Raw genomic sequence first — 24117 nt, 5'->3', positions numbered from 1 at the left:
TTTCTGAATAGTTTCAAGAGATACAAGACACAATGTAATAATGTACAAGACCCTACCTAGTGAGACAACCTGCTCAATTCAGAACTATTTGTAAATATCTGGGACTAAATATTTAGAATCACCTGTCATTCCAAGTAAACGGATGAATAGGACAGAGGAGTATATAACCACGACAGCTGTTTGATATTTGTGAGGGTTTCAACAGAGGAGAGCTGGTGGAATTTTCTTCACCTACTTTCTCAGGAAAGGTAAGGGAGTTGTTTCTGCATGAATCGGCTAGTTAGGCACTTCCCACACAGGCATGCCCAGCATCATCTACTCCATAGTTAGTGCTCACCACACAGTGAGCCCATGTGAGCATGCTGCATGCTGTGGGCAGCGCTGCAGCTGCCGACTCCTTAGTCAACAGTGATCCACTTTCACCTGTGCTCTCCAGAAAGGTCAAAATCACAAGATATTGCCTCTGTTTCCTGTAGAGTTAGGTGCAGCTCTTTTCAGGTTTTTCTTCCAAGTGCGTAATGGGAATAATTAAAGTCTGACACAACTTTCTATGAGGGGTCATGTATACCTTGAATTTTTGGAGCTCTTCAGTTTAGCAATCTCCTTAGTAAATAATAATCTGCTCACAGACAGCTTTGGGTATCATGTCTGACACCATTTCACCAAAAACTTGCTAATTACTTTCCTAGGAATTACAGGTTTAGCTCCTGACCCAGAGAAATCTTTCAATCCATTGAAGGAGAGAGATGGCTATCTCCTACAACAGTCAAGCAGATGTTCTGCTCCTATATCTGTTGCAGATGCTTCCAAAGTCAGTTTTGTCTTACACGTTTCATGAGTAACAAGAGTCACAGCATTGGAAATACTACAGATGAGCCTCTTTCCCTTACTGTCCACCAAACGGCCCATCAAAATGATGGGACCCATCATATCCTCATGGATATGAACTCCTTATGACCACCAGAATGAAGGTCCTTCACTGCAAGCCATGCCAGTGCCCATGGGACCACCTGTAACACAGAGCTTCTTTCCCAGTAAGCAACTGTCAAAAATGAAAACACAGTCCACATCTTTGAAGAATGTATCTTTCAGGCAAAAATAAAGCTTTCATCTAAGCTTTCAAAACCAGATTCTTCCATTCCTTATAAATATAGAGTTGACACTGGCAGGACTAACCAATCCAGTTTTGTTTTTTGCCACGCCATGTGGCATGTGGGATCTTAGTTCCCCGACCAGGAATCGAACCCGCATCCCCTGCTCTGGAAGCACGGAATCTTAACCACTGGACCACCACGGAAGTCCCCCAGTTTGTTTGTTTGTTTTTGCGGTACGCGGGCCTCTCACTGTTGTGGCCTCTCCCGTTGCGGAGCACAGGCTCCAGACGCGCAGGCTCAGCGGCCATGGCTCACGGGCCCAGCCGCTCCGCGGCATGTGGGATCCTCCCAGACTGGGGCATGAACCCGTGTCCCCTGCATTGGCAGGCGGACTCTCAACCACTGCACCAGGGAAGCCCCCCCAGTTTGTTTTTGAAGCCAGCCTAGCACTAACCCCTGGTCACTGCTAGTTGAGCCCCTGCCATATAACATTCCAGTCTGTTCCACCATGGTAAAAGGCTCACCATCCCAACCAACCCTTAGGGCTTCAGGCAATACATCCAGGTGCCCATAAAATAATTTCTTATCTGGATCTCACTAAATTTGTTGGTAAGATGGGAGGAAGAAGTATTTTAGCCATTAGGGAGCTTTTGTTTCCCGGAATCTGTCATTCAATTGGGCCAACGAATTGCAGGATAACCATAGCTGCAGCCTCCATCAGCCTTTTGATTTCTCCTTTCTTCTTTGACCATGCTAATGGGCTCTGAACTGGCATCCGTTCCAGTTACTGTGGTTGTATAACAGTTACCCCAAAACTTAATGGCATCAAACAACCATTTCTTATGGGGAGTCTGTGGGTCAGGGATTCATGCCGAATGCAGAAGAGATGGCTTGTCCCCGCTCCACAATGTCTGGGGCCTCAGCTGAAAGACTGCCAGGCTGGGGCTGCAGAAGCAGGTGCTCCTCGGTAGTATCTCTGTGTCTGCATAGTCTCTCCACATGCGTGCTCCAGCAGAGTGGCTTCAGTAGAGCTGGACTTGTGTCCCAAGTCAGAAAGATGCAGGTGAAAGCTGAATTGGTTGGTTGTCTTTTGTGACGAAAGCTTCAGGAGTCAAGCAGTGTCATTTCTGCCTCAGTCAGTCGAGGCAGTTACAAAGGTCTGCCTGGGTTCAAAGAAAAGGAATGAGGACCCCAGCTTGATATAAGAATGCCAGCTTCACAAGTTAAGAAAAGCAAATAGGACAGGATATATATTGGGGCGGCCACCTTTGGAAAAACACAATAAGCCACAACACCTATACCTGGGGCAGCACCCATCCTGCATGTCTGTTTACAGTGGGGTCCCTGTTTCATCAACACCCTGAGAGGCTAGTGAAGGCAGATGGTTTCCACTCTACTAATGAAACCTGAAAAACCTAGGCTGGGCAAACCTCTGCAACCCTATCACCCTTCTACCCCATATCCCACCAACCTGTTCTACCACCAACCCCTTGGGCTAGGTGAGAAGCTCTTTTTACTGCTTGACTTCCACACTCACATCGTTTGTATTTAAGGGGAAAAACACACATACCCTGCACTTGACCTTACTGCCATTTCCAAATTCAACTTCACTGTGATAATATCTTTCGCAATAATTCTGCTGGAGGGAAAAAAAAGCGTCTTCACTTAGTTTCCTATAGTTATATACAACTTTGACCTCAACTTGCTGCTGCTTCCACAATGCCCCTGGGATACCGCTACTGCCACCAATGACACTGCAGGTCAAAGTCATGGGTGACTTGAACTCGTCCTCATTTCCAGTGTACTTGACACCACAGCCTATTTTCTTGAAACGCTCACTTCCTTGTTTTTGTGACATTGTGCTCTTCTAGTTTCTACTAATTTTCTCTTTCCTCTTCCTCCAGTTGGTCCCAGTATTTCTCAGCACTATTTTTATAGCTTCTAGGTGCTCACCAACACTAGCAGGTTCAAAAGATTCCTTGAAGCTGATGACTCCCCACTGCATTTCCAACCCTAACCTCTCACTCAGGACTAATTCCTATATTTTTAGCTGCCTACAGGATCATTCCATTTGCCTAAAACCAAACCAATCATATCCTCCCTACAAAACAGTAAATATTCATACAACAAAATGAAACAGAAAAAAAAAAGCTTCCTTCTCTAACTTCCTCATTTTAGTCAACAGGGACACTATTTTCCAAGATTTGAAACTTGTCTAGACAAGCATCATCTTTGACTCTTCCTCTTACTCCTCACCTTGCACAACCTCTACTTAAGTTGCATCACTGGATTTTAGATCTAGAAGGAACTTTCATGATAACTAGTCTGCACTCATTAAACAAATAAGAGAACGGGGGCTCAGACTTCTTGTCTTCTGGCCTCTAGTTCTGCTGACCCAGAGCATGAGGGGCCTTCCAGTACATATTCAATCCCATCTTTGCAAAGGCTCCAGACAAATCTATTTTCTTTGTGGAATCAGAAGACCTGGGTTTGAGCCCTCAGAAGTTGTTTGACCATAGGCAAGTGCATAGTAACTGCTAGTTAAAACCACCTCCTGATTAAGAATTTACAATAGGAAACATTAACTTTAAACTCCTCAGCTGGGTATTCCACGCCTCCTCCACCCCAAAACTGGCCGACTTTAATCTCCAACCTGATTTCTCACTGAAACAAAATCTGTTTCACTTGGCAGGTCTTCTTCCCATCCTCCCTTTCCTCATTCCTGGCTCTACTTTCACTCACTGCTTCCCCAGCTGGAAGAGTCCTTACACCTCTGCAAATGAAAAGCAGACATTTCCTTCAAGGCCCAGATTGAGGCCCTACTTGCTTCACTAAAGCGTCACTGACCAACATTCCCCCTGGGGGTCTTTCCAAGTTTTTTCGGTCTCCACAGTATCTCAGCTCTATTCCAAACTCTTACACGCAAAGCATATTGTCTTTCACCTACACTGTTTCACATATCTGCACAGTGTTCTCCAAACCAGACTATAATTTCAGGAGCCAAATAGAGTTATTAGGCATTCAATAAATGCCTAATTCAATATAACAAATGTCTGCAAAGTGGTTTTTACAGTGAAACATCTGATTGGGGAATTCCCTGATGGTACAGTGGTCAGGACTCCGTGCTCTCACTGCTGAGGACCCGGGTTCGATTCCTGGTCAGGGAACTAAGATCCCACGAGCCACACAGCACAGCCAAAAAAAAAAAAAAAGAAAGAAACATCTGGTTGATTTTTAAAAAGTAGAAAATGAGACCTGACTTACATTCAATTTTACTGGATAAAATTACTCGCTAAATAAGGATAATTTTTTCACAGTGACTATACCAATAAACAGTTTTTTCAACAGTGTGACTAAAATGCACAATGCTTGCCTTCAAGGAGCTCATAATCTAGTGTTTAAAAGGCTGTACACACAGACCAGAGATGGTTAGAGAATAATACAATGTAACATACGCTATCTTGCTCACCTGCTTACTTACGCCTTTATTTCAACACAGATCCACAGCTAAGAATCTGGAAATAAAACTGTCCTTGTTCGGGCACACAACGCCTCCAAATCAGCAAAATATTAAAGAACCACAACATTCATGCCTTTTACCTATAGGAGAGGCTCACTTGGTACCAAAATACTCTCATATTCCACCGCTCAATTTCTTTCTTAGTGGCTTATTCTGATTAGAAGTTGCAAACAAGAGAGGGAAAAAAACTACAGAACCCAAAACTCAAAATGGGCTCACTCATCAAACAAATACTCTGTAACACCTTACTGAACATAATGATGAAAACAACATGATTCAAATATGGTATGTTTCACCTAGCAAATTAATTAAGATTTCTTAAAAGGAGACTCAGTACAGGCAAGGGGTCAAGGGAAATGGGCCCATCAAACTTTTGGGGGTGGGGTAGTGAGTCAAGTGGAGTTAGGGGTGTATCCTAGAGGGCAATTTGGCAACATGCATCAGAAACTTTGAAAATGTGCACCCCCTCTGAATTAGCAAATCTGCCACAGGACTACAGGCTATGGAAATAATCAGGAGCAGCAATGAAGACCTGTGACAAGCAGACTTGCCACTATATTAACTGTAACAGTGAAAAATTTAGGTACATCATAAACCTTGTCCTGGGTGATAAGTTATATCACATTTATATAACAAAATACAATACAGTGATTTAAAAACCTCCCCACCAAAAGCATTTTAAGGATATAAAAAAATACAGATGAAAAGATTATAAGACAGTATGATCACAATTTCTTAATGATTAATAACAATAATACCCATTTATATAAATCCTGGCCTTTCCAATTACAGGCTTATGAATTGTAAGTTTGTTTTTTTTTTACTAAGTTTCATTTTCTTCATTTGTAAGATGATAATAATAGTACTAGTACCTATTTCATAAGGATTAAAAAGACAATCCCTGTCATGTTCTCAGGACAGTGACTGATATATTTATATCAAAAAAAAAAAGAGATCAAAAACTGATGGATAGTATTACATAAAACTGTTAATAGAAACAGATTAAAAAAACACCAAAATTGTAACTAATTATTTCTGGATGGTGGTATTTCAATGAATTTTTAATCCTTTTTTATATTTTTACTTCCTACGTTTTCTAAAATGAGCATATATCACTTTAAATGTTACTCCAAAAAAAAAAACCAGTAAGACATGGTCTTTCCTCTCAGAAAGGGCAGCCTGTTTGGATGGAGACATATATAAACAGTTAAAAGAGAATGTTTACTGAGCACTTGATACATACTCCAGACTGTGCTGAGGCAACTTACATGCATTAACTCATTTAATCCTCATAACCGATAAAGCAGGCATTGTTAAGCCAATTTTGTACATAAAGAAACAGGTTCAGAGAGGATAACTAATGTGCCAAAACTTACACCAAGTAATTGACAGAAGTGAGATCCCAACCTTGGGTCAGCTTGATTAACAAAGCTCAGTTCTTTCACCAAACCTCACTGCCTCCGGAAGTCAAATAAAAAGAAAAATTACACCCAGAACATGCATTTCCTTTCCCTTTACGCCCAGCTTTGTTCTTCTTACAGAATTTATCACCACCTGACATACCATATATTCGTTCATTTGTTTACTGTCTGTCTCTAGAATATAAGCTTCATAAGGACAGGGATGTCATTTGTTCACTGCTGTCCCCTTAGCCCCTGGCACACAGAAAACAGACACTCGGTAAGTATTTCAGAATGAAGGATTCCGAATAGAGCTGTGACCTGAACGTGTCTCCGAGGTCACGTCTGGCAGCAGTGCAAATGAAGCTTGCTGAAGAAGCTGCTTAGAAGAGTTCAGGTGGGAGAGAACAAGGACATGAACTAGGGTGGAGGAACCAAAACCAGAGAGGAAGAGAGGATTCCAGAGAGATCCAGGGGATGCACTGATAGGCCCCAGTGACCAAGTGGGCATGGGACTGAAGGGCTGTGAGGAGTCAGGAGTAAAGAGGGCTAAGAAGAGGCAGGCATTTTTTTTTTTTTTTTTTGCGGTATGCGGGCCTCTCACTGTTGTGGCCTCTCCTGCTGTGGAGCACAGGCTCCAGACGCGCAGGCTCAGCGGCCATGGCCCACGGGCCCAGCTGCTCCGCAGCATGTGGGATCTTCCCGGACCGGGGCACGAACCCGTGTCTCCTGCATCGGCAGGCGGATTCTCAACCACTGCGCCACCAGGGAAGCCCGAGGCAGGCATTTTTAAGGAAGGGGAAGGAAAAGAAAAAAAGGAGAAGATATCCACCCCATAGCATGGGGGATGTCGAATAATTAGTAGAAAACACAGAAAAACACACAGGAGAGAGCTGGGTCAGAGTGACTGGGGTGCAGGATGTGCACAGATACACAGGGACCACTTGACACAATGGGAATAATCAAGCTCACCCAGTGAGAACACACAGGAGAGGGTCAACTAGACAAACTACAACTTAGGGGCAGGCCTGAGTTGATTCAGTAGAGCTAGGGGTTCTGGTAGTGAAAATACCACTGTGAATGTCTGTGCCAGGTAGGGCCACATCTGCCCAACTGTGGTAGTTTTCTCCCATGTTCTGGGATTCTGCTCTGACCAAGAAGACATCGAGAGTGTCAAAACCTCACAAGACGAGCTTCAAACACTCAGGCACTAATCACTGCATATTTAAATTAAAACAGCTTTCGAACTGGTCTCCTTTTTATTTTTTAATTTTTATTTATTTTTGGCCGCGTTGGGTCTTCATTGCAGTGCGTGGGCTTCTCATTGCAGTGGCTTCTCTTGCTGCGGAGCCCAGGCTCTAAGCCCACGGGCTTCAGTAGTTGTGGCTCGCACGCTCCAGAACGCAGGCTCAGCAGTTGTGGCACACGGGCTTAGCTGCTCCGAGGCATGTGGGATCTTCCCGGACCAGGGCTCGAACCTGTGTCCCCTACATTGGCAGGCGGATTCTTAACCACTGCGCCACCAGGGAAGCCCTGGTCTCCTTTTTAATCTTCCTACACACTGATGCATCCAACACTATTACCAAATCAATATTCCCGAAACCCTAATTTCATGTCATTTCCCTGCTTTAAAAATCTCCAATGGCCTCTTAGAGACTCTTCTTGACCCTATTCTACCTGTACCTGTGGATGTACCTGTAGAAGTGTTAACTGTATGAGTAGAACTAGGCAGCTGAATTTTGAATCCTGGGTCCACTACCTATTAGCTGTGTGAGCCTGGGGAACTGACTAAACCCCTCTGTGCTCCCTCAGCTCCTCATGTGTAAAATGGGGCTAATACCCACACCACAAAACTGTTCTTATAAAGTGAAAATTCTTATAAAGTGCTTACTTAGCACGTGATGCCTGACACAGGAGTTGCATCCTTTAAATGTTAGCTATTATTATTATTACTTCTCCAAATAAACTTCCTACTGCACCTGGGATGCTCTCCTTGATGATTTCTAAACACACAATGCCTGCCTTTGCTGGTAGTGTTCCCACCCACGAACCACCACTCCTTAACCACAACCACCAAAGAGAATTTATTCAACATTTATGCTATATATTCAAGGTGCTGGGCTGGAAATACAGGAAAAACAAACAGTTCCAACCTTCAGAGCTCACAGTCAAATAATGAAAGACAGCCAGAGGAAGAGGTGCAATAATGTGTTACAGGTGCCAGGGGAAGCACTTCCTGGAGGCAGTGGAGATGCTGACACTGAATCCTGAAAGCTGAGTGGGTGCATCAGGCAGAGTGGATGCATGTAGAGTAAGAGCATCCAGTCCTGCGGTCACCGTCACTGTACTGAGTCTGGTGAAGCTGGAGCTCTGTGCTAAGGGCAGGCAGAGTGAGCAGAGGGTAGAGGAAGGCTATGTCAAGGAGGTCAGGAAGTGCTGAGATTTTATTCTGTAGGCAACAGGCAGCCACTCAGTGATGTTAAGTAGGGAACTCCTGCTTGGGTTCTAGAAAAGCTACACCTGTGCTACCCAATATGGATGCCACATGTGACTGCTGAACCGTGCTAATGTGACTGTGGAACTAAATTTTAATTAATTTAAATTTAAAAACTGATACGCAATTCAGCTACCCAAAAATTTTTAAGTATATTTGGAACAATTTGGGTATGTGAATCTATTGTATACTTTTTCAACTGTAAGTTTAATGAACTCTAAATACAGATCAAGTGTTCCTGATGGGGCTTCCCTGGTGGAGCAGTGGTTGAGAGTCCGCCTGCCGATGCAGGGGACACGGGTTCGTGCCCCGGTCCGGGAAGATCCCACATGCCGCAGAGCAGCTGGGCCCATGAGCCATGGCCGCTGAGCCTGCGCATCCGGAGCCTGTGCTCCACAACGGGAGAGGCCACAACAGTGAGAAGCCCGCGTACCGCAGAAAAAAAAAAAAAAGTGTTCCTGATGAAAATTTAGCATCCAAATTGAGATGTGCTGTAAGTGAAAAATACACACCAGATTTTGAAGACAGTGCAAAAAGGGTAAAATCTTCTTTAATAATCTTTAGATTAATCACACGTTGAAATATTTTCACTATACTAGGTTAACGATGACATTAAAATTAACTTCACCTGTTTTTTACTTTTTACTGTGTCTAACTAGGAAATGTAAAATGGAATGTGTGGCTCACCCTGCATTCTGGAGAGCACTCATCCAACAGAACCAAGGCAGATGCAAGAGGAAAGAGACTGGAAGCAGGAAGACCAATAAGAGACTCTTCTTGATGAGTCCAGAAGAGACACAGGCCTGAATTATCTAAATGCTCCCCCATCTTTGAAACTTAATTCAAGACCTACTACCACCTCCAAAGCTGTTCCAGTCATAACTGTTCCTAACGAGATGCCTTTCTCTGAACTACTGGGGGAGTTACTCATCTGTAGGATCCACTTCGGCACTTAAATCATTTCCACCTGTCATTTCTACTTAATTCTGGGGTTAGCTGTTTCTCAGATTAGACTATCAGCTCCTAGGCTAAGTGCCACAATTTAGGCATCTTTAATTTTTCCACACTGTGCAGTGCACTTGCAAAACTTTTTTTTTTTACTTCTTTATTGGAGCATAATTGCTTTACAATGGTGTGTTAGTTTCTGCTTCATAACAAAGTGAATCAGTTATACATATACATATGTTCCCATATCTCTTCCCTCTTGGGTCTCCCTCCCTCCCTCCCACCCTCCCTATCCCACCCCTCCAGGCGAGCACCGAGCTGATCTCCCTGTGCTATGCGGCTGCTTCCCACTAGCTATCTACCTTACGTTTGGTAGTGTATATATGTCCATACCTCTCTCTCGCTTTGTCACAGCTTACCCTTCCTGCTCCCCATATCCTCAAGTCCATTCTCTAGTAGGTCTGTGTCTTTATTCCCATCTTACCCCTAGGCTCTTCATGACATTTTTTTTTCTTAAATTCCATATATATGTGTTAGCATACGGTATTTGTCTTTCTCTTTCTGACTTACTTCACTCTGTATGACAGACTCTAGGTCTATCCACCTCATTACAAATAGCTCAATTTCGTTTCTTCAAAACTTTTAATAAACAGAACTACATGAATGGCTCCCCATATATTCCGTCGCATAATCTGGAGATACTCGTATAGCTAATTTTACTTTTCCTCAGCAGAAGGTTTTGACATCTTAACGACATGAGCTAAAACCATGTAAAAGTCAACCAACACTCCAGGCCAATGTTCCAATAAAGCAGTGATATCTAATCAGTGAGCAAGCCTTGGCAAACTGTATTGGATACTAGCAGGAAAAAAAAAGTCAAGATGGCAGAGCAATTTAACATTTTCACAAATTCCATTAAAAATCAAACCAAAAATTCTGATTATCTATGGCCTCCACTGCCAGAGATAACCTTTGCAACCTAAGCATTAAGAACATTCATTCAAGGGAAAAAACACACAGCTTTCACACTTAAAAATCAACCCCTAGGGCTTCCCTGGTGGCGCAGTGGTTAAGAGTCCGCCTACCGATGCAGGGGACATGGGTTCGTGCCCCGGTCCGGGAAAATCCCACATGCCGCGGAGCGGCTGGGCCCGTGAGCCATGGCCGCTGGGCCTGCGCGTCCGGAGCCTGTGCTCCGCAACGGGAGAGGCCACAACAGTGAGAGGCCCGCGTACCTCAAAAAAAAAAACAAACCCTAAAAATCAATCCTTCTAATAAGCAACACATTTTCCAGATAGAGAGCCACATATTACTAATAATCTAAACTCAGCATTTTCCTATCTAAATTAAAGTCAGGTGAAGGAAAATCTTTTTAGGGAAATGTTAAAAAATACATATCTTACTGTATCATTGATAATAAAGTATTTCACCTAAAGTACCACTTAAATTTTCTGAGAGGAACCCTTAAAACACAAACACACACACACACACACACACACACACACACTCAAGCAACTGGTCAGCTTTTACCCCTACAAAAATAGGAAGCTAACAGCAACTAGTTTAAAGCAAAGGGACACTTATATGGTTATCAGCACTGATCTTTCCGGAACTTTGCAGTTCTCAGAATTTTAACGTTTGTTTGACATTTAAAACAAAAGCTGACAAGTTATAACAACAACAGAATCGATCTTTCCTGAATTTGTTTAATGGCTATAAGGCCTATGTAACAGTGCAAATAAAGTTTCTATCTCCAAACGACTGAGCAATCAAAGATGGAGTCACGACAGCTCATAGGGAAAAATAAGTTAAGGCTGTTCTAGTCTGAAAGGCAGAAGAAACGGGGGAAACCTGTCAAATAGCCTGGATGAAATCAGGGAGTTAAAAAGAAAGCACTCATTTCCTTTAGCACTGTGGGAAAATCCCGGTGCTAACAGAAAGCTAAGGAAAGTTTGGTTTGGCTGATTTCATTTTGTTTTCCTTCCAACATCATCACTAAGTTTGAACGGCTGCTTTCCTCCCCTCCCATTACTCGGTAAAAACTCCCCCACTGAATTGAGTTGTCTTCCGGAGCCTCGCGCCCCCGCCTCCCAGGCTGCAAACGTGCTCAGACGCCTCTGGGTATGTTGTGGTCTCACCAGTCCGCGGGCCAGCGCTCCGAACTCAATGGACAATGGGAGCTCACCCCCGTGCACGCCAACTACAAAGCTCGGGAGGGCCATTTCCCTTTTCCTGCCCAGATGCTGTTTTTCCCCCTTCGAAGCAGGGCCCCGTTCTCCACTACAGCTGTAGTTTGGTCTGGGACGCCTGTCTCCCTTCCCACCTGCAGAGCTGCTGAACCCCTCCACCCCTCCAAATAAGTTGTAGGGCAGCGCACAGGCCAAAGGGGACCCCCTCCCCAGGGGCTTAATTGGGGTCACGGGTTTCAAAGTCCAGGTAGGACGGGGAGGGGATGTCTCTGGACGCTTGGTCATGGCCCTCAAGGCTAAGTCGTCCCCACTGTCCCCTCGCCAGCCTCTACCTGTCTCCCATCCCCCTACAGCGAGGAGAGCGGGGAGGTGCCGGCAGGCAGCACGGCCACCTCCTCCTCCAGTGGAGCCCTCGGCGACACTCACCCTTTCACCACAAAGAAGGGGTCCTCCATGGACATGGCGTCCCGGCCCCCGGCCGCCTCACGCTTGCTCCGCGCACAGCGCGCCCAGCGAACGCTGCCCACCCCACCCGCCTCGCGCGGCCGCCGGCGCCTCGGCCTGGGGGGACCCGGAGCCTCTGAGCGCGCAGGCCGGGGTGCACTGGCCCGCCGCGGGTCCAGCACTTGGTCGGCACCACAGACCGAATCCCTGACTCTGTTGCCCGGCCCCGCGGCCGCCCCCTCCCCCGGCTCCTCCCAGCGCGTCCGGCCGCCTGGCTCCGCCCCCGGGTTGCTCAGCCTCCGCCAGTCACGAACGCCGTCCGCCGCACCACTTCCGCACCCATGCTCACGTGACCAGACCCGGCCCCGCCCCTTGTCGGCGGGGCCTGGGCACCTTGTCACAAGACCCTGGAGACTGGGCTCTGGGGGTGGTGGGGGAGGGCGGGTCTTCTCTCGCCTCGCCCCTCAGGATTCAGGGGGAGGAGCTGCTTGTTCCCTTGCGGGAAAGGCTGTCGGGTTTCCTAGATACGCCGTAGTACCTGCTTTGCACAATCCTTTCACCTTTCCTCTACTTTTGATACTTGATTTTTGATAACATGTTGATTTAGAAATCCATCTCGTCCTCGTCTTACAATAAAGCGTGCTCGTATACATTATCTGACTATGATAATATTGAACAACTCCTTTATGAAGGTCTTGCTATATCCAGCAATGCGCTGAAGGCTGTATGTGCATTATCTCAATATTCTTGGGGGGGGGCGGTATTACTATTCCCATTTAGTAGATGGGAGAATTTCAGAGAGGTTTCAAGATTTCCTGTGCTCACACAACCTGGACAGGGCAGAGCCAGAGAATCTGTGCACTGTCTACCAGACTGGGGTGTGTTTTCTTTTGCTGTGCATTCTTTTCATACAGCATACGGTGCTTCCCAAGAGAGAGAACTTTTGAGGGACAAAGAAAGGGCCAGGTATAGCAACTTCTCCCAGGCTAAATGGTTCAAAAGCGATTCCAGAAAGCATTTTGGTCAGAACACTTATCAAACTTATATGCTAGATATGCTGTGGGGTTTGTGAACTTTAACTGCTGATTATCATTGAGCACTTCCTGTATGTCAAGCACTGTGCTAAGTTATCTCCGTTGCACTCACAATGAGGTAATTACTGTTGTTATCCCCATTTTACGAGTGAGAAGTCCGAGGCTCTTGGAATGTTAAGTGACTTGCTTAAAGTCACCAGTCTTTTTGGAGATGGGAGAGTGCTCAAAGCCAGACAAACCCTGTTTGAACCTGAGTTCTATTATTCAGTTCCTCATATATAAAACATGGATCATAATATTTAGCTCATGGATTGTTGTGAAGGTTAAATTGAAATGCATGGAAACCCCAAAGCCCCAGCGGAGTGAGGCAGTGAAGTCAGGGAAACCAGTCCAGAAGCTACTGTGGTCATCTAGTCTGAAGGGGTGAAAACCAGACTAGGATGACAGCAATTGTGGGGAGAATCTGATAGATGTTTCCAAGGAAAAACAAAACACCTAGACATGACGAAAGATTGAATAGGGTTAAGGAGGAGAGAGGTGAAAGCCAAAGACTCCAGTCTTCTCTGAGACCCTGGAGGAGCAGTGGAGGTCAGGTATGGGGGAACAAAGAAGCTGTTGGAAGAGAACTGTTTTGGTTCTGAACATATTGAGTTGGGGAACTGAAAAGGGATCATCTTTCATTCATTCAATAAACACACAGAAATCGAGAAGATGAGAGTTGTGATTAAGAGCCATAGTTGCAGACAGATTACCTGAGTTCAAATCCTAATTCTGCTACTTCCTGACTGTTGTGTCTTGGGCAAGCTTAGTCTCTCATTGTCCTCAACTATGAAATGGATACTATAATAACACCTTCCTCATAGAGAGTGTCATCAGGATTAAATGAATCAGTGTCTGAGAAGTGCTTAGAACAGTGCTGGCACGTGTTGTATTCTTACTGTGTGCTAGGCACTGAGGACACAGAGATATACAGGCTTGGTCCTTGACTTCAAGGAATTCTCAGACTGGTGGGAGAGCCAAGCCAGTTACACAATGTTGCCACAGAAACAACCCAGCCTGGAGACAGCAGGGCAGCCTGGGGGGTGGGGGTGGGGGCGAGCCACAGCAGGGGGCATTGCCGGAATGGAAGGAATGGGACTGTGGCCACAGGAACTAAGGCTGGAAAAGGGCAGGGCCAGTTTATTGGGGGGCCCTTGATTGTGCTGTTAAGAACTGTGGACACTGTACTATAGATCATGGCAGCTGAGGGAATTGACAGGATAATACTGGCATTTGACACAGGTGCAGCAATGGCTGAAAGGTCAGCTAGGAGGTCATCATCCAGAGGAGGGATGAGGGTGTCCTGAAATAAGCTCACTGGAGGACGGAAAGGAGGGATACATTTGAGAAATACTTTAGAGGCAAAATCTGGGGACATGGTGAATTATTATCCCAATCTTTTAAAAGCCCTGAGATACATGTTCTTTCCTGGAACACTCCAGAAGACACTTGCTCTTGTTGGCATCCATTGACTTGGCCATGGCTGTCTACATTTCCCAGCACCAGCTACAGGAAATATCCACATACTGGTCATGTTTTCTTTCTTTGCCTTAGTTGTTACCATCACCTCCACCCTTATCTACACACTGGATTAAAATAAACCAATTTTAGTCAATCTATATATCCAACACAAGGAAGTGACTAAAAATTTATGGGACATTCATCTGATGGTCACTAAAAATGTTTAAAAGTGTGTAATGACATGTATTGAAAGTAGCAAGGCAATATTGTATATATGATATGATTTCAATTCTGTTCATTTTTATATATAGAAACAGTTTTATGCATAGAAAGTTTTTATACGTAGGAAAAAGAAAATGTACTTAAAGTTTGGCAATTTTCTACAATGGACTATTTACTTGGATAATCAGAAATATAAAAAGTAAAAAAGAAAAGAAAAATTGAAGAAAGATAAGTGAGAAAGCCAAGTGACTACATATGCAAAAGTACATCAAAGGTTAGCAATTTTAAATCCTTTTTAGAATAACTCAAGTTAGAAGTGTATGAATGAATGGATATTAGTGAGTACTAAAAGTTAAAATACACTATTGGAATTCAGTGAACTTCTTGACATAACAGTGAATTTGAACCATCGTAGAAGGGCAGGTATGACTTTACCCTCCTCTATGAATTTGTTAGTGCACAGGGGAGGAAAAATCACAATTTCTCTTGGTAAACTAGTGAATAACGATAATAGTAATAGCAATTGCTAGCATTTACTTACTATGTAAGTTTGTGCTAAGCAATATACACTGTGCTAAGTAATATACACTATGCTAAGTAATATACATGCATACTCTTCAAAAGTGGCTCCAAAATTTCTACATGGGGCAGGTTTTAGAATGTAACTTGTTTGGACAACAGGGCTAGGAGGCTTGAACTGAGGTTGCATGGCAGACCCACTGTATTTTCTTAAATTTGGGGTTTATTTGGGACCATGATTATATGTGCATCATAGTGGTGCTCTAAAGTCCCAAGTGAAAAGTCACCTCTTGGTTCCACCACTGCTGATTTCATTGAATCCTCACAAGAGCTCTGCTTATTATCCCCAATTTCCACAAAAGAAATCTGAGGCTTAGAGAGGTTAATAATTTGCCCAAGGTCTCATAGGTATGAAGTGAGAGCCCCATTTGAAAATAAGTTTGTCTGACTCCTAAACCCATGTTCTTTGTTACAGTACTCTCCTGCCGATTTGTATAAGAGCTAGCCTTGCCCCAAAATTGGTGAATGGATTTTTTTATTTTTTGCGGTACGTGGGCCTCTCACTGTTGTGGCCTCTCCCATCGTGGAGCACAGGCTCCGGGAAGCCCTAGTGAATGGATTTTACCTAAGCGCAGAAAGTGGCTCAAATCAGATTTCACAGACATGCATGTGCACACACGCACACACACACACACACACACACAAACACACACACCTATTGAATTTTTTAAAACAGCCCAGAGGAAACTACTTATTGAACATGATAAAAAAAATTACAGTATATTGAAAACAATATATTTAATAAATAAGACCCTTTTGCTAACTTAATAATTTGTCTTTTGGTTTTTGAGGATGACTTGTCCCATTTGCAAATGGGTCAGATTCTTCAGAAGGGCCTTAAGATATATATAATAAAGCAGGTATTAAAAAGCCAAAGACATAATTAGAGGGATCCGTAGTAAACAAGATAAACACAAGCCACTCTGAAAAATACAACTGTCTATCAAGGATAGACAGCTGCTCAGAGGTAGAGCTAGTTCCCAAGGAGAGTGCACAGGATGCTCCCCACTTCAATGCTTCCCAGCTTAGTCGAGCAGTCTTCACTTGTCCTTTAAGATCTTGACTGTTATCAAATCTATTTATTTAAAAACTTAAGGACTATTAAAGCTATACCATAAAAAATGCATGTTGGGGCTTCCCTGGTGGCGCAGTGGTTGAGAGTCCGCCTGCCGATGCAGGGGACACGGGTTCGTGCCCCAGTCTGGGAGGATCCCACAAGCCACAGAGCGGCTGCACCCGTGAGCCATGGCCGCTGAGCCTGCGCTCCGCAACGGGAGAGGCCACGACAGTGAGAGGCCCGCATACCGCTCACCGCAAAAAAAAAAAAATGCGCGTTGGTATTGGGAAATTGTTAAGTGAAAAATAAATTACCAAATAATGTTAGGATGTGAAACCCTGTTTTGGTAAAATGAACCCCCCACAGTGTGTTTGTATACATACATATATAGTCATAGCAAAAGCACTGAAAAGACATATACTAAAATGTTAACAGTGGCTTTCTCTGAGGAGTGATTTTTATCTTAGTACTCTGATTTTTTGGTGTATTTTGAAGTTTTCTGGATTTTGTTTGTTTGTTTTTTATTTATTATTATTATTTATTTATTTATTTATTTTTGGCCACTCAGCCCAGCTTGTGAGATCATACTTCCCCAACCAGGGATTGAACCGGGGCCCTCAGGAGTGAAAGGGCTGAGTCCTAACCACTGGACTGCCAGGGAATTCCCTTCTGGATGGTTTTTGCTTATTTGCACTTAAGATAATGTGACTTTAAAAACTGTGGTCATCATGCCCACTTTTTAATGTAAATGCTGCAGACTGCAGTACAGTATGCGGTTTTGGAACAAGATATGAACAGAAATTCAAAGGAACAAATAAATACACTGCCATGGAACTCCAGTGCTAGTGAGAGATCTCTGGGACTATTGGGGTCTCTGGGAGTGGCACATGGGTGCCCTACATTTGTTAAGAGTTAAGGGAAGAACAAAGAAGTGAAGGAGGAAAGAAAGGAAGAAAGAAATACAAAGATCTGAGAAGAGAAGGTGCTAGGAGATGCTGAGAAGGTGTCAAATATTAATTTCATTATTGTCTTCTTTTTTTCTTTTGGGAAATGGAAGATGTATAGTTTCCTGTTGCTGCTATAACAAAATTACTACAAACTAAGTGCCCTAAAACAACATAAATTTATTCTCTTATAATTCTGGGGGTCAGAAGTCCAAAAGTGGGTCTCATGGGCTAAAATTAATGTGATGGCAGGATAGCACAGGGAGATCAGCTCGGTGCTTTGTGACCACCTAGAGAGGTGGGATAGGCAGGGCGGGAGGGAGACGTAAGAGGGAGGGGATATGGGGATATATGTATACGCATAGCTGATTCAATCTGTTATAAAGCAGAAACTAACACACCACTGTAAGGCAATTATACTCCAATAAAGATGTTAAAATAAATAAATAAAGTGATGGCAGGGTTGCATTTCTTCTGGAGGCTCTAGTGGAGAATCTGTTCCTTCTGTTTCCAGTTCTAGACACTGTTTGCCTCCCTCTTATAAGATCCTTGTGATTGGACCCACCAGATAAGCCTGGATAATCTCTGCATCTAACGATTTTTAATTTAATCTTATCTGCTAAGTCCCTTTTGCCACGTAAGGTAAGATATTCACACGTTCTGGAGATTAGGATGTGGATATCTTTGGGGTGAGGATGGGGGCGTTATTCAGCCTGCTGCAGAAGGAAACCAGTATGTTCTCCTACCTATCTGGTACATTGTAAACAGAGCCTCATCTAATTCTTCAACAAGCCTTGTGAAATATATGCCAGGATTTGTTTTTAAAGTTGAGGAAACTGAGCCTCAGCACAATTTGGGATTCTGCGCAAGGTCCAGTAGCTGGGATGCGAGCCCCGGTCCCTGAGCCAGAGCTCAAGCCAGCCTGCCTGGTGGCCTTGCCTCCACTCATCTCTCCCACTTACCCCTACTTCCTCTTTCTTGTCTGGGCCTGTCCTCCAACTCCCTGAACAAGCTTAAGCTTCTGTTTCCCAACTCCTCCGTGCTCTCGTGATGACAATGCAGCCGTGGCTTGGTGCTGAGGTTTGCTAATCAAGCAAGCCAAGCCAGCTGCCCCTCAGAATCTTCTTTTAGGCTTTTTTCTACCTCTCCTTTATTCAACGAGCATTGTTTTTGAGCTATTGGGCTGAGTGCTAGAGCAGCAGGGAAGATAGGCCTAAGCTAAAAATGTCAGGACAGTCTACATGATACATATTATATCAGACATAAGGATTGAAGCATTATAGGAAGTCAGAGCAAGTCCTGGGAACTTTGTGTGAATCTTTCTCATGGGCCTTGGGAGAAATCTAAGCTCCAGGGAATAAGCAAAGACTTCTTTTTCTTTTGAGCCTCCTGGGGGACCAGATATGATTAATCTTTGTGTTCCTTGTGTCTTTCCCATAATTGTGTTCCATAAATATTCGAAAGTTGGGAACAGGGTCAAGACAGAAACAGCAAAAAGCAAGCAGTGTCTGAGACCAACAAAGGGTTAAAGGCCACTGCAGAAGGCAGGCAGTGCTTTTGTTTTCCCTCTCTCTCTCTATCCTACCTAGCAACTGATGACACTATTTCCCCTGTTTTTACTGGGAGAGAACACTGAGTGTCACTCAGTTGCTGAATCATTCAAGAGCCGGTAGAGTATAGGTTCTTGAAAGATCAGCAGGGACCTGTCAGTGTTTTGGTTAAAAGAATCGGAAAGAGAAGGATTTTAGAGGGGCTGATGGTGCTCCTGTTACCTCTCATCATTGCATTAGCAGTGATGCACAGTGATGCTCGTGAGTACCCCAAGTTCTCTTTGCTCTGAACTCTTCAGCCGAGGCAGCCTCAGGGAAAGAGCTTGTCTTCCTAAAACTTCTGGTGAAATGATTAAGAAGCCAGGGGCAGAAAATTGTGTTTATTAAACCCAGGACTTGTCAGAGGGTTGGACTAGCTGTACAGTTTTCCAGTTCACATGTGTAGGATTTTGATGTCACCTGCCTTCTGAGGGGTTGGAAGCCATTCTGGAAAGACCCTCTGGGTAACTTCCTCACTTCCTACTTCCCTTCTGAGCATTGCTCCCTTTCTTTTCTGTTCATGTCTTTTCTTTTACTTTTGTTTTTCCTCTCTACTAGCTTGGTAAGTCTCATGAGGATGTGGTCAGAGTTTCAGGGCCATTAAACAGTTGAGCAGATCCATTGTTCAGGTTTACTTGTTTTTCCTCTTCACCACAATCCCAACCTGTAACACAAGATCCCAGAAAGATAAAACCATGGTTCTGGACTTGTTTACTAGGTGTAAGAGATATCAACTGAGTAGAAGGAGTTTTTCATTTTTTAGGGAGCCTATGTTACTAGGGAAGCAGTTGCTTTCTGTTGCCTGCAATACACCAAAAGACCTGTGGGCTGGAAGCACCAGGCTTCTCTGCCCTAAGCAACTGCTTTCCCAGCTAGGGGCCAGCACTCCCAGATGCCTGCCAGGCAATGTCTCCATCTCAGTCTGGGCCACCACCACAGGCAGTGATTCATGAGCATGACAGGAAGGAGCTCTTTCAAATCGTCTGTGTGTTAATTATACAAATGTTGGTTGATGTCCTACTGTGTGACAGCACTTTTGGGGACATGACCATGAACAAGACAGACAAAGGTCCTGCTTCTATAGAAACTTAATCCAGAAAAAGTCCTACCGTTCAAGTCAGAAATGGGAAAGATTGAGGGCGAGGGTAAGAGACAGAGGATAAAAAGAGGAAAGGAGTGATATTTCTAGAATGTAAAAAGCCTATATATTACCTGTATTTAATCCTCAAAGAACTCTCCAACAATATGACCACAGTATCCCCTAAACATAATCTCTCATGTAATGGTCTAACTGACCGTTGTGGCAGGCTAAGAAAATATCCCCATTTCCAGATGAGGAGACCCAGGCCTAGAGAGGTGGACTCAGCTCACATAACGAGCAGAGTCTGAAGTACATGTGGGTCTTTTAGCCTACAGTCCGGGGCTTTTCCACAATATCACAGCACCTCTGGATGTGGACACTTGGCACTTCGATAATAGGTGGAATGAGAAATAGAACCAGTCATATATAAAGGGCAGGGAAGGTCGCTTTGTGCTGGCTATTCTCCTTTTGACTCCTTCCACTCCATCCTTCTCTGGCCTGTCTTGTGCCCTGGGAGGCTGACTGCTACAGAAGGCATCACCCAGTCTCTCTTGCAGGCTGATTTCTGTTCGGGTTCACCCAATGGGAGATGCTGAAAGGAGAGCAGTCACAGAGGAAAGAGAGGTTGGGGTATTTCCTTCTTCCTCTTTCCCCACTTTGTTTAATGTTTCTGGCGGTAGCTGTGTCCCTCGGCAATATAGTTTTCTCTGAACAGCCCTTTCTTCATGGTTCTAGCTCCCATTAGGCCTCAGGAGCACTATTTGCTCCTCCAATCTCTACAGCCCTAAGGGTGTAATGGCTTCCTATAGTTGTTAGCTTATGGGTACCCTATCATCCCTCATCTGTTCCTGTAACTTTGCTCATACCTCTGCGTGAAGTCCCTTCATTAAAGTTTCTTCATGTGACTCATCTGGGATGAAGGTTGTTACCTGCCAGGATCCTGACTGAGTATTCTGAGCATTGAGGGATGCTGACAGGGAAGGGAAACAGGGTTATGAAAAAGGTCTTGGTCTACTTGATATTTGGGCCTAATGCTAGCCCTGAGTAGGAGCTTCTAGACATGGAAACACAGGGAGGAGATACCAGAGTGTATGGGGGTCACAGCTCAATGACAAGATCAGTCCAACATCACTTCCAGTGTGTTGATTTCATTGACTCCATGGCCTGCAGTAGACTGTGCTTTCCTTTGTACTTCCATAGCTCCTGCTCACAGCTTTATAACTTTCTATTTACCAAAATCTTTCCTTCAAGCCTCTCCTTAAAGGCAGGGAGAGAGATCTTCTCATTTTTCTCTTCTTTATTTTCCTCATACTTCCTAGTGACCAATAGGCACTTAATAAATGCCTCCTGGAATTTATGTTCCAAGGTGACGTCCCTAAGAAATTGAAGTGATCTGACCGTGTGCCATAGAGAACTTGGTCAGCAATAATGACTAAATTCACAACTGTGGTTTATTCTAGTTGCAGAATTTGTATGAAAAAGAAAGATGTTTCATGCTTTACAGCTCCTCCTGTTCTTCATTTCAGCCTGTGGGAGACGGTGAGCTGGTGACGTGGGTGGGTGTCATCAGGGCGGGGGCATGCATGGGATCTCTCTTGCAGAGGCATATGTGGTTTGTGTGTTTCATCCTGAAAAAGCCAAGGTCAGTCTCTTGATATTACTCATAACTCTATGGATATTTCAAGCTGCTATATCAATCTGCTTCATGAATGATGAAGTCCTTCACAGACAAGGAGAAATGATGGATAAGTCCCCTGAACTGTCAACTGGGCTAGCGTTAAAAGACAGATTTGCAAATTATCTGCTTAGAAATGACCTTGAGTTCCAAGAGTTAACATGAGAAAATATGGGCATTTGCTATAGACATTATTAGACTTCAATCTGTTTCCATGGAGCTGTTGCCAAGGCACATGCAGTAGAAATTTCTCCAAGATACTGTTTTACTCCCTTAAGGCCTTCTTGGTTGACACTGAATCTATCTAAATCTGAGAAATTCAACTAATTTGTAGATTTTCTTCTGACTAGTTGCAATATTTGTCTATTCTCACTAAAACGCATTGACCTCAGTCATCCTGTTACCCCAGAAGGATTGCCAAGGACTCGAAGGAAGGGGCCTAGGTTAAAGATCAAACAAGTGGCTCTTTAAACACTTGCTTTATGAAACCCAAATTGAGACAGATGACAGAGGACATTCTTTCTGACAGCCAAATTTATATTTATTATGGAAAACCCTTCAAGAGTATAAGTACCAAATCACATTTTGTTACAACTTCAATGAATCATTTAGAAAGAATAAAATTCATAAAAATGTAATTCTTCTGGGAAATAGGAGAACATATGGTCGTCATTGTATACAGAGAGTACTGGGAAAAAAAAAACCCCACCAGGGCACATTCATTCATTCTCCAGAGCTCTACATGGCCCACAGTGATCTCCTTGCTATTCCTCAAATACATGGAACAGGCAACTTCCTTGAGGACTCCGGCTTGTTGTTCCGTCTGAAAGGTTCTTCTCCTATGACTCACTTCCTCACTTCATTCACATCTCTGCTCAGATGCCACCTGCTCAGAAGGCCTTTCCTGGTCCCTCTACCTAAAAGGTTAGCCCTTTTCACACTCTACCTCCTTTCCTTGCTTTTTTCCCTTTTTCTTTTTTAAATTTTTCTCTTTTTGAACTTTTTTCTTTTTTTCCCTTTTTCTTTATTATTATGTGTGTGTGTGTGTTTATTTCCTTTCCCTGCTTTATTTCTCTTCACAACTCTTATCAGTAGCTGATCCTGTATTATATCTTCACCTACTGCAGGTCTTCCTTCTAGAAAGGCGCTCAGAGGGCTGGGATTTGATGTGTTCATTGCCGTATCCCTAGCAGCTAGGACTGTGCCTACTGGAAGTTCAGAAAATGATAAAACTTAAAAGAGACATTGGTAACCTCCAAAGGGTAGCCTCAAAAGAGTAGATTAAGAGTCAAACTGTCACATTCAGCACTTCCGGGCCCTCGATGACTTCCTGTAGTGAGAGGAGTTGTTAGGAGAGGGACTGGCAGTACTTGATGCGTATAGAACTACCTATATCACTGCATAGTTTGAGAAGTGTCCAAAGGCCCTCTTTTTTTTTTTTTTTTGAGAAAGAATTACTTTGTTATTTTTTTTTAACATCTTTATTGGGGTAAAATTGCTTTACAATGGTGTGTTAGTTTCTGCTCTATAACAAAGTGAATCAGTTATATATATACATATGTTCCCATATGTCCTCCCTCTTGCGTCTCCCTCCCTCCCACTCTCCCTATCCCACCCCTCCAGGCTGTCACAAAGCACCGAGCTAATATCCCTGTGCCATGCGGCTGCTTCCCACTAGCTATCTACCTTACTACGTTTGTTAGTGTGTGTATGTCCATGACTCTCTCTCGCCCTGTCAAAGCTCACCCTTCCCCCTCCCCATATCCTCAAGTCCGTTCTCCAGTAGGTCTGCGTCTCTATTCCCGTCCCACCCCTAGGTTCTTCATGACATCCTTTTTTTTTCTTAAATTCCATATATATGTGTTAGCATACGGTATTTGTCTTTTTCTTTCTGACTTACTTCACTCTGTATGACAGACTCTAGGTCTATCCATCTCATTACAAATAACTCAATTTCGTTTCTTTTTAAGGCTGAGTAATATTCCATTGTATATATGTGCCATATCTTCTTTATCCATTCATCCGATGATGGGCACTTAGGTTGTTTCCATCTCCGGGCTATTGTAAATAGAGCTGCAATGAACATTTTGGTATGTGACTCTTTTTGAATTTTGGTTTTCTCAGGGTATATGCCCAGTAGTGGGATTGCTGGGTGGTATGGTAGCTCTATTTGTAGTTTTTTAAGGAACCTCCATACTGTTCTCCATAGTGGCTGAACCAATTCACATTCCCACCAGCAATGCAAGAGTTCCCTTTTCTCCACACCCTCTCCAGCATTTATTGTTTCTAGATTTTTTGATGATGGCCATTCTGACTGGTGTGAGATGATATCTCATTGTAGTTTTGATTT

At 43.8% G+C, this 24117-nt stretch overlaps 2 protein-coding genes across 6 annotated transcripts in view; one reads left to right on the top strand and one right to left on the bottom strand.

The window, feature by feature from the left end:
- STX6 (syntaxin 6) overlaps positions 1 to 12297 on the bottom strand; it is a 45270-nt gene extending 32973 nt beyond the window's left edge. For 4 of the 5 annotated variants that reach the window (XM_029227731.1, XM_029227733.1, XM_029227734.1 and 1 more), the window contains exon 1: positions 12069 to 12297. In XM_029227731.1, coding sequence (XP_029083564.1) covers positions 12069 to 12103 — 35 coding nt within the window. In that variant the 5' untranslated portion in view covers positions 12104 to 12297. Of the gene's footprint in view, positions 1 to 1548; positions 1605 to 12068 lie in introns of those variants that run through there. The other variant, XM_029227735.1, reaches the window with a different exon arrangement.
- Positions 12102 to 24117, top strand: part of LOC114897845 (major histocompatibility complex class I-related gene protein) — a 20995-nt gene continuing 8979 nt past the window's right edge. The window contains 1 exon segment of the mRNA XM_029226910.1: positions 12102 to 12620. Coding sequence (XP_029082743.1) covers positions 12102 to 12620 — 519 coding nt within the window.

This window comes from Monodon monoceros, unplaced genomic scaffold (genome assembly GCF_005190385.1).
Source record: "Monodon monoceros isolate NGI ecotype Baffin Bay Population unplaced genomic scaffold, NGI_Narwhal_1 Super_Scaffold_18, whole genome shotgun sequence".
Lineage (NCBI taxonomy): Eukaryota > Metazoa > Chordata > Mammalia > Artiodactyla > Monodontidae > Monodon > Monodon monoceros.
Note: the sequence above shows the minus strand (reverse complement) of the source record. Positions and strands in the feature narration are given on the sequence as shown.